Source organism: Sinocyclocheilus anshuiensis, unplaced genomic scaffold (genome assembly GCF_001515605.1).
Source record: "Sinocyclocheilus anshuiensis isolate Anshui unplaced genomic scaffold, SAMN03320099.WGS_v1.1 scaffold526, whole genome shotgun sequence".
Lineage (NCBI taxonomy): Eukaryota > Metazoa > Chordata > Actinopteri > Cypriniformes > Cyprinidae > Sinocyclocheilus > Sinocyclocheilus anshuiensis.
Window position 1 is genome coordinate 95,274 of NW_015547649.1, and position 14,991 is coordinate 110,264.

At 37.6% G+C, this 14,991-nt stretch overlaps 1 protein-coding gene across 1 annotated transcript in view; it reads right to left on the reverse strand.

Annotated features, from left to right (window-relative positions):
- The window catches only part of LOC107701967 (neuroendocrine convertase 2-like), a 79,257-nt gene that overhangs the window by 7,728 nt on the left and 56,538 nt on the right, over window positions 1-14,991 (reverse strand). Inside the window, exons 9-11 of the mRNA XM_016504138.1 lie at window positions 12,839-13,054; window positions 10,015-10,115; window positions 4,721-4,948 (exon numbers count right to left, since the gene is read on the reverse strand). Coding sequence (XP_016359624.1) covers window positions 4,721-4,948; window positions 10,015-10,115; window positions 12,839-13,054 — 545 coding nt within the window. The remainder of the gene's footprint in view (window positions 1-4,720; window positions 4,949-10,014; window positions 10,116-12,838; window positions 13,055-14,991) is intronic.

Sequence of the window (14,991 nt, forward strand, 5' to 3'; positions counted from 1 at the left end):
TTATAAATCAGTATATTAGAATGATTTCTGAAGGATCATGTGACAGAAGACAGGAGAAAATACAGCTTTGCTTTACAGGAACAAATTATATTTTAAAGTATATTAAAATAAAAACTATTATTTTAAATTGCAATAATATTTCAGAAAATTACATTTTTTTCTGTATTTTTGATCAAATGAATACAGTCTTGATGAGCATAAGAAACTTCATTAAAAAAAAAAAAAAAACATTACAAATCTTACTGATCCCAAACTTTTGAATGGTAGTGTATAAAAAGCATATTTTTGAAAAAAAAATTAACTTTTTTTTTTTTGCATACATAGTAAAAAAAAAGTACTGTAATGTCATTGAAAAGGTACAGAAACGATCATGTACTCTTTATCACATGTAGGTGAGAAGGTTGGCTGAATCCTGTAATGGCTCAGACAGTCACGGATTCAGGGAACTCCTGCAAAATCAATTAAACCTTGATTTGTCCTGACGACAGTGACACTTTTGATGTGTTCTGCAGTTAGTTTCATGTGTGCGTGGAGGCATTCATTAGTCCGTGTGGATAGGAGTCTCACCTCACTGCTTCCACTCATTACACTTCACTCACATCTCTCTTGCGCCGCTGCTTAATTGCTGTTCATGAATTGTGCCTCGTCAGAACTCCCACCAACCCTGTGTGAGGTATGATACGAGGGCTGACACTGTCGATGGAGGTTTTGACAAGGACACCTACACAAACAAGAGTGCGCGCACACACACACACACACACACACACACACACTCGGCATAATTGCGGCTGTTGCCATAGCATGCAGTGCCCAGCAGTGAGTGGGAGAGCACTAATTATAGCAGATGTGAGAACGAGTGGCCGAGAGCAGCAGAGTGAGTGTGGAGAGTCAAGAGGGCGACACATGCAATATGTCTTCACACAGAGCACAGAGGGGTCAGAGCGGCCGGATAACACCACAATCACACACAGGTAATGCATATCAAAACAGAGGCAAAATAATATTTAACGCCAGTGTGAATTCTGAAATCAAAGCTGTATTCATTTTTCCCCTCTGTTTTGATATGCATCACGTGTGTATGATGGCTGTAGCTTGTGTTTTAGGCACTCCAGGGCCTTTCACACTGAGCGTGGTTTAGTGATGTGAATGTACAACGCAATGACGTTCTTGCATAAAAACTATAGATCCCTATGGAGCCATTCACACCGGGAGCAATCAATCGCCGTGCAACAAAGCGAGATTATTTTTTTTTCCACCAGCATGTCAAATATGGTCCCACTATATATTAAGTGGCCTTAACTACTATGTACTTACATTTAAATTAATCATTTGGTACAATGCACATTGTACTTGTATTTAAAAAAATTCATGCATATAATTGCATCTGTAATTACATTTATAATTACACTGTTGACCCATCCTTTACATCTTAACCCACTCTTAAACCTACCCATACCACCAAACCTGTCCCCAACCTTACCTGTATCCCACCTCAATAGCAGTAGAAGTGCTTTGCAATACAAAATGAACACAATAAGTACATTGTACTTATTTTTTTAATGTAAGTACGTAGTAGTTAAGGTCACTTAATATAAAGTGGGACTGATTTGAACTTTAGATCAATTTGCTGTTGCACAAAAGAGCGAGATTGGTGGCGCTATAGCACAGAAAGCAGTTTTCAAAACTAGTGTAAACATAGGTGAAACGTATTATATAATGTTATTACATTAGAAACACCATTCAAACATAATTTAGAAAATTAGAAATAATTTTAGAAATTATTCCATGAAACTAAATATGAAATTGCTGAAATAGAAAGACTGAAATAATATTTTCTTTAAAACTTTGAAAAATCATCTCTGTTCAGTGTAGGATAATAATGATTACCAGGCAATGCCACAAATAGTTTCTAAAATGTACATTTATGACCCCACAATGAATATGGCCAACAGGATATGTCACAGTGCTTATTTTTTAAATAATTAATACGTAACTTTCCCTACAAACCATCAGTATGTGTTTTTAAAAGGTTTGTCTCCATAATCTCTTATTGAAATGTAAATAGATAAAAAAGTTTGTCAAGAGAAACTTTAGGTTGGCTTGAGAAAGCCTAGCCTGAAAGTTTAAAGTAGTTGTAAAAGCCTGAAGTTTGAAAATTTAGATAGATTAGATAGATGCTGATAACATGTTTCTAGCATGTTTAGCATGTTTTAACATGATTAGCATATTGCTAGCATGATTAGCAAGTAACTAGCATGTTGTTAGCATGATTAACAAGTAACTTGCATGTCGCTAGCATGATTAGCAAGTTACTAGCATGTTGCTAGCATGATTAACAAGTAACTAGCATGTTGCTAGCAGGACTAGCAAGTGACTAGCATGTCGCTAGCATGGTTAGAAAATGTTACTAGCATGTCACTAGCATGATTAGCATGTTACTAGCATGATTAGCAAGTAATTAGCCTGTTGCTAGCATGATTAACAAGTTACTAGCATGTCACTTGCATGTTTCTAGCATGATTAGCCTGTTACTAACATGTTGCTAGCATTTTGTTAACATGATTAGCAAGTTACTAGCATGATTAGCATGTTATTAGCATGTTGTTAGCATTATCAGCATGCTACTAGCATGTTGCTAGCATGATTAGCAAGTTACTAGCATGTCGGTAGCATGTTGCTAACATTATTACAGTTTTTGCCCATTGCTTACACACTAAAACCGAATGCTTAGACCAAAGCCTCAATTCCTAAACTTCTTGTAGCATACCTTAAACACAGTGTAACCATAGCTTAAACACATTGTCAACTTTGCACTTTGTTTGCAATTCTGTAACACACTTATTGCGAAACACTACACACTTCAACAATATCAACAGGGCTAGCATGATTATCATGCTACTAGCATGTTGCCAACATGATTAGCAAGTGACTAGCATGTTTCTAGCATAATTAGCAAGTTACTCTGTCTCGAAATTACGGTAATTACGATATGGCGTGAACGCAGCATATGTTTCTAACATGATTAGCATGTCGCTAGGATAGATAGACAGACAGACAGACAGACAGACAGACAGAGACAGATAGATGATAGATAGATAGATAGATGCTGATAACATGTTTCTAGCATGTTTACCATGTTTTAACATGATTGGCCTGTTACTAGCATATTGCTGGCATTATTAGCATATTGCTAGCATGATTAGCAAGTAACTAGCATGTTGTTATCATTATTAACAAGTAACCTGCATGTCGCTAGCATGATTTGCAAGTTACTAGCATGTTGCTAGCATGATTAACAAGTAACTAGCATGTTGCAAGCAGGACTAGCAAGTAACTAACATGTTGCTAACATGATTAACAAATTACTAGCATGCTACTTGCTTGTTTCTAGCATGATTAGCCTGTTACTAGCATGTTGCTAGCATGTTGTTAACATGATTAGCAAGTTACTAGCAAGATTAACATGTTATTAGCATGTTGCTAGCATGATTAGCATGCTACTAGCAAGTTGCTAGCATGATTAGCAAGTTACTAGCATGTCGGTAGCATGTTGTTAACATTATTAACAAGTTACTAGCATGTTACTATCATGTTTTTAGCATGATTAGCCTGTTACTAGCATGTTGTTAGCATTTTGTTACCATGATTAGCAAGTTACTAGCATGATTAGCATGCTATTAGCATGTTGCTAGCATGATTAGCATGCTACTAGCATGATGCTAGCATGATTAGCAAGTTACTAGCATGTCGGTAGCCTGTTTCTAGCATGATTAGCATGTTTGCTAGCATGCTACAAGCATGTTGTTAATATAGGTGTGTTCACGCCATAACAGAATGCCCATAATTACGAGATTCCAACTTGTAAAAACCGTCCACGTGACAGCTGTACCACCTGACCACCGCAGGTTCTGTCTCGAAATTACGGTAATTACGATATGGCGTGAACACAGCATATGTTTCTAACATGATTAGCATGTCGCTAGGACAGACAGACAGACAGACAGACAGATAGATAGATAGATAGATAGATAGATAGATAGATAGATAGATAGACAGCTTTCTCAAGCCAACTTAATAATAAGAAGCTTAAATAGCAGATCACTAATTACTTGCTCTGACTTTGTGACCTTGCAATGGTTTTTCTTTTCAGTTGATGTCACAAGTACCTTTCATTTTTCAACCATTTGACTTCATTCTAGTAAAAATATGCACTGCTCACAATCCAGTCAATTGACTCTATGAACACCGACTGCATTTGTGCTTCTGCTAAAAATCTCAAAAAACTCTTCCTGTCATGTAACTGTTGGTCAAAAAATATAATACATTGTATACTTCATTAGCCACAATAAACTTAACATTTTAGCATATTATATTTAAACCATAAACTTTTAGTAGTTCCAGAAGCTTTAAATACCTTTAATGTGAAAGTGGATCATATCGCTTTGTCCTGTTGTGTAAAACTTCCTCAAGATTTAATTTTGTGCTTAATATTCTTACAATTTCTATACACTGCGCTGGAAGTTGCGTTGGCCACTTAAGCGAATGCAAAAGTGAGTCAATTTCTGATGGATCTAACGATCCATTAAGTCACACTCCACATTTGTCTCCAACATCCTGTTCATACAAAAATATTACTGTCGGACTGCTGCAGTGAAATGGTTGCAGCAGCGTTTCTGTACAGTTGCAGTGGTTGTTTTTCTGAAGTGTTTTCTGTACTCACTGTATCTCCTGCACGGATCCAGCCACACAGTGGAATCGTTCCGGGACGGTCTTCCACTCCCGGGCCAGTTTGACCATTCCTCCGGCATCCAGCACGCCGTATCCGAACAGATGGTTGAACTCCAGGCCCACACCATTCCTCCTCCACTGGTGCACCTCGTCATGCAGCTTGTTCCTCTTAGAGGTGAGGACCGTCAGGTGCTGCAGGTCCCTCCACGTCAGGTTCGGACTGCAGACAAACACAATGAAGGAAATAAAGTCAAGCCTAGGAAAGAAAATCACTAGCATGACTGCTGTTTGTCATAAACTTGAATCATTCAAGCCTCCTTCAAGCTCCCAATTCTAATAGTTATCATATCCATTCAATATAAAATGTGCTCTATTGAGTGAATGACTTCCTGCAAAGAGCACATAGCAATGCAAGAACAAAACCCTTACAGTTGCATATGGTTTCTCAAGAGCAATTTGCACAGAGCGCTAGGGGAAGTGGATGCAGACTATATACTGGGACCATTGATTCAAGAGATAAGACAGTAAGACTAAACTCATATATGAGGCATGAGGTTTCTATTTTATTAATACACAGCTCTCTGGAATACTGGAACCCTTAGCGATTGTAGGAAAATGGCTTGGAGGTCTTCAGTATTGCTTTTATGGTGAACTCTGATACATGGACAGAAGCTCAGAAGTCTCAAGTCAAATCAAGACAACTAAAACGAAGAGCGAGAAAAGCCGGATCAAGCTGCGGAAGCAGCGACAGCTCTTTTCTTTCGTATAGTCTGAGAGTAACGGATGATCAAAAAAGAAAAAAATGCAAGGTGAGGACTTGATTCTATGCATCGGTTGTTGATTGGATGTTGAGATGTGGGTGTGGCTCTCAAAAACAGAGGCGGAGTTTAAGAGCACTAAATGATTGGAGAAGTTCTGTTTGCGTCATTAAAGAGAAGTCTGTCATTTCACTGGAAGATCCAGCTATGACATTTTGATATTAAAAACATGAGCCATGCATCGATGGACTTAATGTAACTTAATGTTGTGTTATTGTTGCAGTTTTCTTCTAGTTGTTGGGTTAAGTGATTTCTGTGTGGTAATGGATTATTTCGTTGGTATGTAACTGTGTACTTACAGTGTACTTTAAACTCCCAGCCATATCAGGGCTGGACTGGTAATCTGGCAATCATGTAGGGACAGCTGCCCATTGGGTTGCATTGTATTGCTTCAACCCTGGAAATATTGGGAAGTATTGCAAAGTCTATAAACAGGCCAGAGGCAGGACACGAGAATAGACACGCTAGCAGAGAAAGCACAGCAAGCTCACTGTTCACGATGCTTGAAATATTCAAAGAAAACCCTAAATACTATACTGGGGGTGGGATAATATGAACGTATCTCTGAAGGGAACTGACTGTCGTCAGAAAAGTTTTGATGGCATTTTCTTTTCATCTCACCTCCATATAATGCTTATTAATGTAGTGTTAATAAGCGTACCTCTGCTTTGTTTACAGCGATAACCAAGGAAACGCTGTATTGTGACTGTTGCATAAATGCCACCTACTGGCAGAGGATGAATTGGCATTTTTAGCATACTTTGACAATTTTGAAATGATACAATATAATTTAAATAAAAAGTAACTACTCATGCATCTTTGATTGGATTGTGATTAAAATGCAGTGGTGGCCTCTAATTTCAAATGGCTGCAAATCTTGTTCATTTACTCTTTCATTCTTTCTTCTCTTTTGGTTAAAGAAAAAAAAACAAAAAACGGCAGTCGGTTCTGATCATAGTGGGCCGCTTGGACCGAAAATGCCAGGGCTGATTTTTTGTTCCAGTCCAGCCCTGAGCCATACTGCACTACACTCCTCTGAGTACTGCTGAAATATACAAACACATGCAAATAAGCTGCCATTTACAATTTGTATTTACATTTGGCTGAACAAAGAGACCTGCTCACTGGCCACCTACATCATTATTTAGTACTGAGCAAACACAAAGACTTTACACAGGGAAGGCCATGTCAACAGTTATTAACACCAGTCCTGACACCGTAACATCCTACTGAAATGTGTGAACGGACGCAGAAATGATGTGGCAAAATGGCCTTTTCCCCACCAGTCGCTCCTTACAAAGCTTTCTCAATCAAGTGTAATGAACACGGTTGCTGTTGAAATCACTGTCCGTTCCTCCACCTCGAGATCATGCTCTTCTGACTGTGTGACTGTCCTTCTTCATTTGTACTTGTAAACTGTTCTTAATCTCAGTCTGTGTGTTGCTCATTTAGGGCTTGTATCTAATTTAAGCGCCTTGAGTACCCAGAAAAGCACTATAAAAATGTAAAGAATTATTATTATTATTATTATTATTAATTAGGATTTACCTTTTTTTTTTTGCATTTTGCATTTTGCCTTGAGTTAAAAAGTATTTTCTTTTGTTTGATCTTATGGTCACTTTGACTTGAAACTGGTATTACATTTGGGTGTTTTGATTTGGTAGTGATGCATAACATGTACACGGACTTTTCATCAACATTTTAGGTTCAAACTTATATGAATTTATAAAACTGATAATATAATGGAGAGTGTGTAGGGAAAGTTCTGTGACTTGCATTTGCTGTCATGCTTGTATTTAAATAACAATAAAAATCAATAAAACTCAGAGAATTTTGCCAATCAATGCACTACTCCTGGCTTCAGAAAACTGCATCCCTGCATAGGCTTGTTAGGAAACCACATGGCAAGATTATTTACAACAAGGTGCTAATGTTGGTGTGTGTGTTTATGTGGTACATTTTATAATGAAGTAATAATAAGAAGAAAACAATACAATATGACCCCTTTAAAAGAAATAGTCATAGCTAGTGATGTCAAAATTTGCGTGTTAATGCAGGCAATTCGTTTTTCTAGTTTAACAGCATTAAAATATTTTAACGCAGGGATGGAGCTAGCATTGGCCACCCTACTCACAACTGCTGCTTGTTTTTTTGTTTTTTTTTCTTGATAAGAATTGCATTTATTTAGATGCAGAACATCTTTATGAGCACATCAAACAAGAGACTTTTTGCCTCAGCGACAGGTGCGAGTCAAACCTGCGTCACGTTCAGCAGCGGCAGCTCTAAAAGTAATAGCAGCCAAATAATCTAATAACCGGCTGCTGTGATGTCTGTTCTCTTTTCAACAAAAGTAAAAAAGAGGAAATCAATAATTTTTGTAAATTTAAGGATTCATCTATATTTAATTTAGAATTTAGTGTTTGATAACTTTATTCCATTTCTGTATATTTCCTACTTGCTGAAGGGCACAGATAAATATGACATTTGTTATAATGGGATTATGTGAAGATTGTTATTTTTTTAAAGTCTAATCATTGTTAAAATTGACAGCTCTCAATTATACTGTAATGTTGAATGGCTATAGTCAATGGTTACATATTAGGAAAAATTTCCTAGAAACATCAATAGTATTGATATCAGAGATACTCACATTCAGTCATAAAAAATATTCCATTAAACAAATATTAAAAACATACTGTCTTTGTGTTGCATCTACATTAATTTGGGGATTGAATGTGAAATGAATTCAATATAAAAATATATTTAAAAACTTTAATGTTAGGTGGGATTAATCACAATTAATTTCAGGAAAAATTGTGCGATTAATTCGATTTTTTTTTTAATCGATTGACAGCACTAGTCATAGCTCTTTGTAGTTTATTTCAGTCAGTGTGGATCCCCTTGACATGAAATATCGAGTCTTGAGCTTCCAGTGGTGGACAGGAACGGAGTAGATTTACTTCGTTACTGTACTTAAGTACATTTTTCAAGTATCTGTACTTTACTGGAGTAGTTTTATTTTTAGTAACTTTTACTTTTACTTCACTACATTCCAAAGCATAAGATCGTACTTTTTACTTCACTACATTTCATAAAACTTATCGTTACTCCTTATAATATATCACGTGCTCTGACACACAGAAGCGGTGTCTGATTCAAGAACGAACTGATTCTTTTCAATTAACCTTTTAAATCGGTTCGCAAATCGCACCAAACGATTCATTCACGAATTGGAATGATCCGATTGTAGCTGTTCTCGAGTCGACAACTCACTGATTCAAATTAACCGTTTAGTGCGAGTCTCCAGTGAACTGAATTCACAAGTAAGAACCGGGAGATCTTGTGAGCGCATGCACGCGACTGATGCTGCTAAAAGTAAGTTACTATGTCGAATTTTAGGATTAATTATTGTAACTGAAAATCATATTTAGGTCAAAGCTGTCAGTTGTTTGTGAACTAAATCTGCTGTAAAGGGTGATCTGTTTAAGCTCACTGAAATGCTTCAATGCAGACACATTAACATCAGAGTCTCTATGTTTTAGGTCAAAAAACATTAAAATAACTTTACTTTTACTGGAGTAATATTTTATTATACAGATCTGTACTTTTACTCAAGTACTTGATTTGTGTACTTCGTCCACCACTGTGAGCTTCACACTCTTCTAATGAGTCTAAAGTGCCAGATGCAGCCAAATATGATTTGTTTTCTGGCATTCAGAGAAGCATGGGGTAATTGTTGGCTTGAATCAAAAGCGACTTTCAATTTCCTTTTCACGAGGTGATCAGCAACATACTCGCCAATTTGATTCCTCATCAATGGCTGAATGTATGTGGATATGAAGCGTCTCACCCGAGGGTCTCAGAAACGAACATTGATACCCTCCTTTCCTCCAGCAGAGTAACGCTGCTGCTGCCGGAGCACAATCTCAGCCCTGATTCACACATTTATCATGCTGCTCCAGCTATACTTTTTCTGTCCAGGTACTTATTTACTGAACTTCTGACTGTGATAGACTGGCCATCTGTTCAGGAAGTTTGGAGAATGAATGGATGGCTGAATGTTACAACAGAAGCTGCTTATTAAGGAATAAAGATGCAAAATGAAACGACTTTGGGTGGAATATAAGTTTTCAAATCAAGTAGTAAGACTTATAAGTAAAGGAGCGTGAAACAGCGTGTTTATTTGTAACATCATCATTCAACTCTCTAATCACCGGGAACGCAGCTTCGACTCTGGCATTAGCACCGTTTCCATGTTAAATCGTTAAATCGGCTATCAATCATACATGAGGGAGGTTTTCGAGCGGGAGCTGTGCTTGCGGTGCTGCGCTCTGACACAACCCTCGTCTGCAGTAATCTATGATCTCAGCTGCCGTCTGCCAGCAACGCTGCCTTATTGTTTCATAAATCTTTGATAGAGGCTCACTACTCATCAGAGCTGAGCGCTGGAAAACAAAAGTGTACATACTTGGCCTCCAACGCCAGGGCAAACACGCCAGCGGCCTCAGGGGCGGCAGCAGATGTGCCCGAATGACGCAGTGTGCAGTTTCCATACAGATCCGTGGTGGCCTGGAGACAGATGCAGAAAAAGAGAAAGCCTTAATTACACATTAGTGCCAATGATATCCTGATTACACTTCAGCAAACAGCAGGTGAAAAATGCCTTTAAAATTCTAATTCTGTTTTGAACTGACTTCAGAGGAAGCAAACAGAATGCAGAATTCCGGGTTAAATTTAAACTGTAAGAATGTATGAAATTCAAAGAGATCAGTTGCTGTTCTAAGAAAGTTCAATTAAATTTAATAATAATTTCATTTTACAAATTGTCCATGATCATTTTATCATACACACAGCATATGGGGTATTTCCAAAAACATTAGATCAGTGGTCACCAACCTTTTTAGGCCCAAGATCCCTGACCTCGGCCTTTATGAAAGACAAGATCTACCTATTGAAGAATTGATAGAAAAAGACATCCCAGATTGTACTTCAAATTTGAGGCCTTTTACTTAGTATTTTAATTAGTGATGCGCCGATCATAGCTGATTCAGAATTCAGATTTTCTTTTCTTTCTTTCTTTCTTTCTTTCTTTCTTTTTTTTTAACTAGCAAATTGGATTCTGATACTGATTTTTAAGCAAATTTATTTATTGGCTATTTGCTTTATAACAAACAAACTGGCTTTGAACAAAAATATCTAGCCTTTTTAAATTAGAGGCAACCACTGCATTTTAATCACGATCTGCACGGGCAGTTGTTTTTGTTTTGATTTAGATTAATTTCAGGATTTACAAGACTTGGCAACACTGCTTATGAACCGACTGCAATATAGCGTTTCCTTGTTTACCGCTTTAAACAAAGCAGAGTTGCGCTTTATACGGAGAAAATGCCATTGCCATCGAAACTTTTCTCAAGACAGTTCCCTTGTGTGATACATTAATATAACCCCATAAATATAATGCATTTTTGTACTTATTTTACAGTTTTTTTCGGGATCTACTGGGACAGTGATAAAGATCTACCACTCGATCGCGATCGACGGGTTGGCGACCACTGCATTATATCATTGTATGAAATATATAGAAATTTGTGAGCAATCTCAAAATGTATTTAATTCTAATAAATCAATCTTTTTTGACTATAGTGGAATAACATCACGGAGTCAAACCAACATGAAGCAACCATACACTGTAAAAAGTGATTTGTCAAAATAGTAAATACAATTTAAAAACACACATTTTTCAGTTTGCTACCTTCATTTTTTTTCATTTAATTCAATGTGCTTCTTGCTTTATATTTGTAATTGTTAAATTAACTAGTAATTTCTGAGTTTTTTTACGTGTACAAGGTGGAAACAGCTAAATAAAAATGATTTGTTCTTGCTCATTTTGTTGTTGTGTTGGACCAATGAAATTCCTCTGTTGTGTGACTGTGTTGAATTTGTTCAATTGTTCGCAATTCTGTAAATTTCCCTTCCTGTCCTGTTTGTGGCCCATTCACATTCCAGCTCATCGGTGGAATGGACGTCAATTCGTACATTTTCATTAACAGAACTTGGTTCGGTTGCGCAGTGAGGAAAACCCTACAAAATCCCAAAGCTTTGTTCGTCACAACACTTTGAGGTAATGTAGACTTTGGAGTTGCCCGGCATTTCATGATCTATCAAAGGCAGGAGATGAAAGAAACATCCATATTTACCCTCCAGAGATGGACGTTTGTACTTGTGACCAATTTTGGCTGATGTAAGCAAACCTCACTAAAAGCAATGAGATGAAAGCCAAAAAATTAATTATTTAGTGCTTTGTTTTATTTGATGTAGGCCTAATTTGTGTGAATATATTTGAATGAATATCATTGTGAAAAATATTGGTTAATAAATCTTGTGTATTTCTACTGTTCAGTGCTGAATCAGAGAAAAGCGATAAACTGGCATCTCATGACACCAAACCGAAGCAGCCCTGATCACCCTGAGAGAATCAGGACTGACACAAGGCAATTCCTGCCTTTCCTCTGACAGACTAACCACAGTCTTCATCTCAGATGCTTTCTTTGAGTCTGGAGATACACTCTGATTAAGTTCCTAGCTCAATGCATCCCTCCGACTCCATCTGAGTCATTGTTCAGACACAAAATGGATGAAACGATTAACTCCTCGTCATTTTATCACTGTCATACTCTATATTATCACACTGTGGAAAAAGGGATTGTGTTTCAAAAGCATGTTTTAAAGCACGTATGACTTTGGCACACCAAATTGAATATTGCTGTAAAAATTTCCAGACTCAATATTACACAACTGGAACCGTCCTGAACCTGATTTCACCTCAGAAAGATATATCCCACAGATGATTGCCTTTCACAACATCCTTATCATTTCTTTTTGTGATAAAAATAAGAAGAGTAAAATATAAGAAGATTATATAAAATACAAAAGTGGATAAAAAAATAATATTAAAATAATAATGTCTAATAAAATAATAAGAATAAAAGAATAAATGCTGATGTTGTAATAATGTTGTATAAAGGTCATTATAATTAAATAAAATACATTTAATAATAATAATAATAATAATATGGTAATACCATTGTAATAATGTTGTAATAAATGCTATAATAAAAATTATGTATATACAACATTGTGCTTTAAAAAATAGTAATCATTAAAACATAATTTGGGGTGGAAAATGGCTTTGTTTGTGTTTTGCAAGTAATTTTATTTTAAAGGACTGAGTCGGTGCCCCCCACAAACAAACAGAATCTGTAGGAAACACCGATACACACATACACACTCACCACGCCTGCTTCAGGGTTTCGTTTACGGCCGTTGCTGAAGGTGGAGGCGAGGGTGGAGGAGCAGCTTTCATCGTAGAGCGCGGTGCGTCCGTCATTGATGGCCGAGTTAATAGAGATGGTCCACATGCTGGAGGCGTATCCGTCGCAGTTACAGTCGTCATAGCTACCACCGTCTCCGGAGGCCCACACATAGATGCTGCCTTTCCCACCTCGACCCTGTCGGACAGTCAAAAACGGCACGATTACGAGCGGCACTCACGCCTGCTACAGCTCAATAAGGAGCAGTCCACGCTCTTTGATATTTCTCTTCAAGAGCCTTCGAGATTTACTCCATTTATCATACAAATTACACTCGCATAACCACAAGTAATTCAACAGAGACATCAGAGAGGCGTTTCAAGACCTTTTAAAGACTACAAGCTCTCCTCTTGAGTGTCGATGATTCAGGCACAGCCATTGTGTTTAAGGTTCTCGTCTGAACATATAATTTTGATGCTTTTAGCTGAATGCAACAGCGCTCTTTTCTTTAGACTTTTTGTTTTATAGTTGCAGGCACCTGATTTGTACAGTGCAATTGTGATCTTAAAAGGGTCCTTGATTATTGTTATTTGGACAGTACGTGGTGTTTTACCATGCTAACACATCGAGGAGCAATTACGGTGCTTCCAGATCCCTGGGCATCAGCCTCTTTGGAGTAAACAAATAAGAAAATAAGATGGTGTCTTCACATTCTGCAATCACTACAAAAACTTCTCATAATTTAGATTTTATATCAGAATGACTCATTCAGCATCTAATAACCCCAATCTTATATTTGGTAAATGTGACATGCCGAGGGGCTAATAAAACTTGTTTGCTAATATGAGAAATAAAGTCTCAACGGTGTAATACAATAAAGTCACAATTATACACCACGTGTTTAATACATTGCAAGGGTGAAAACAATTTAGACTTCATCAACCTTGAAGCTATGCTAAGGTGTTCAGGCATTATTAGAGCCAAGGAAGTGCATCTCATTTCTTCAACCCTGACTCACTGGAAAAACATGGCTGTAGCGTCATTTCTGCAAATTGATACGACTTTGCTTCTTGTGCGTTTTGCAACACGTTTAGATGTCCAGTGAGTGGTGCTAAAAGTGTATAGAGTTTATCAGAAACAGATGAATGTTAAATGTTTTATTACATTGAGTTTTATACATATCATACATACATATCGCAGCAGTTCGAATCCGCTAAGAAGTTAAAGCTTTATCGCATTTCTACCAGCTACACTAAACACTAAGTGATAGTGTTAACAAAAGCAAACGTGAGATAAAAACATATTTGCTGAAGCAACCACAGCATTTTATCTTGCTTTGACTAGTCTTTGATCTCGGTTATTGAGAGTCGTGACTTGTGATTTATGGACTCCATAATGCATGTGCAGTGCTCTCCTAGGTGAGCTACCGAGCAAGTTTACTTCATCGGAAAAGCCATATATATGGAGCTGATTATATGATGCAAACATCCAAATTAGTTAACAAATTATGCACTACAGTAAGTGTTTGTAATGATTCAGTCCACTGAAGGCGAGCGTAGTGAGAACCCAAGTGCAGTTTTATTCAAACAAGGTGAAATCCAAAATCCAAACATAATCCAAACAAGATACACAGACTTGACTTGACGAGGCATGAACAGACTTAACTAGGCATGAAGAGACTTGACGAGGCACAAACAGACTAGACTCACCAACAGCGGGTTACAACTTCAAATACACGACAAGGGCACAATGGGAACATGATGGCTAGTTATAGCAGACAAGGAGGGTCACATGACATGAACAAACCAATGGGAAACAAGACACATGACTAAGACAACCAATCAGAACATGACACAATGAACAGAGGAACCAATAGCATGAAGACATGAGGGCAAGGGAAGCATGACACAAACAGCATGAAACAATTACAAAATAAAATACATGAAAACATGAACATGAAACAAAACCCAAACACCAAACCCCACATTACAACAGGCAGAACGGGGAGCCATGGCGGTGCAGGCAGATCGGACAGCCATGGCGGTGCAAGCAGATCGGGCAGCCATGGCGGTGCAGGCAGATCAGGGAGCCATGGCGGTGCAGGCAGAGCAGGGAGACGGGGGGACGCCTTCAGT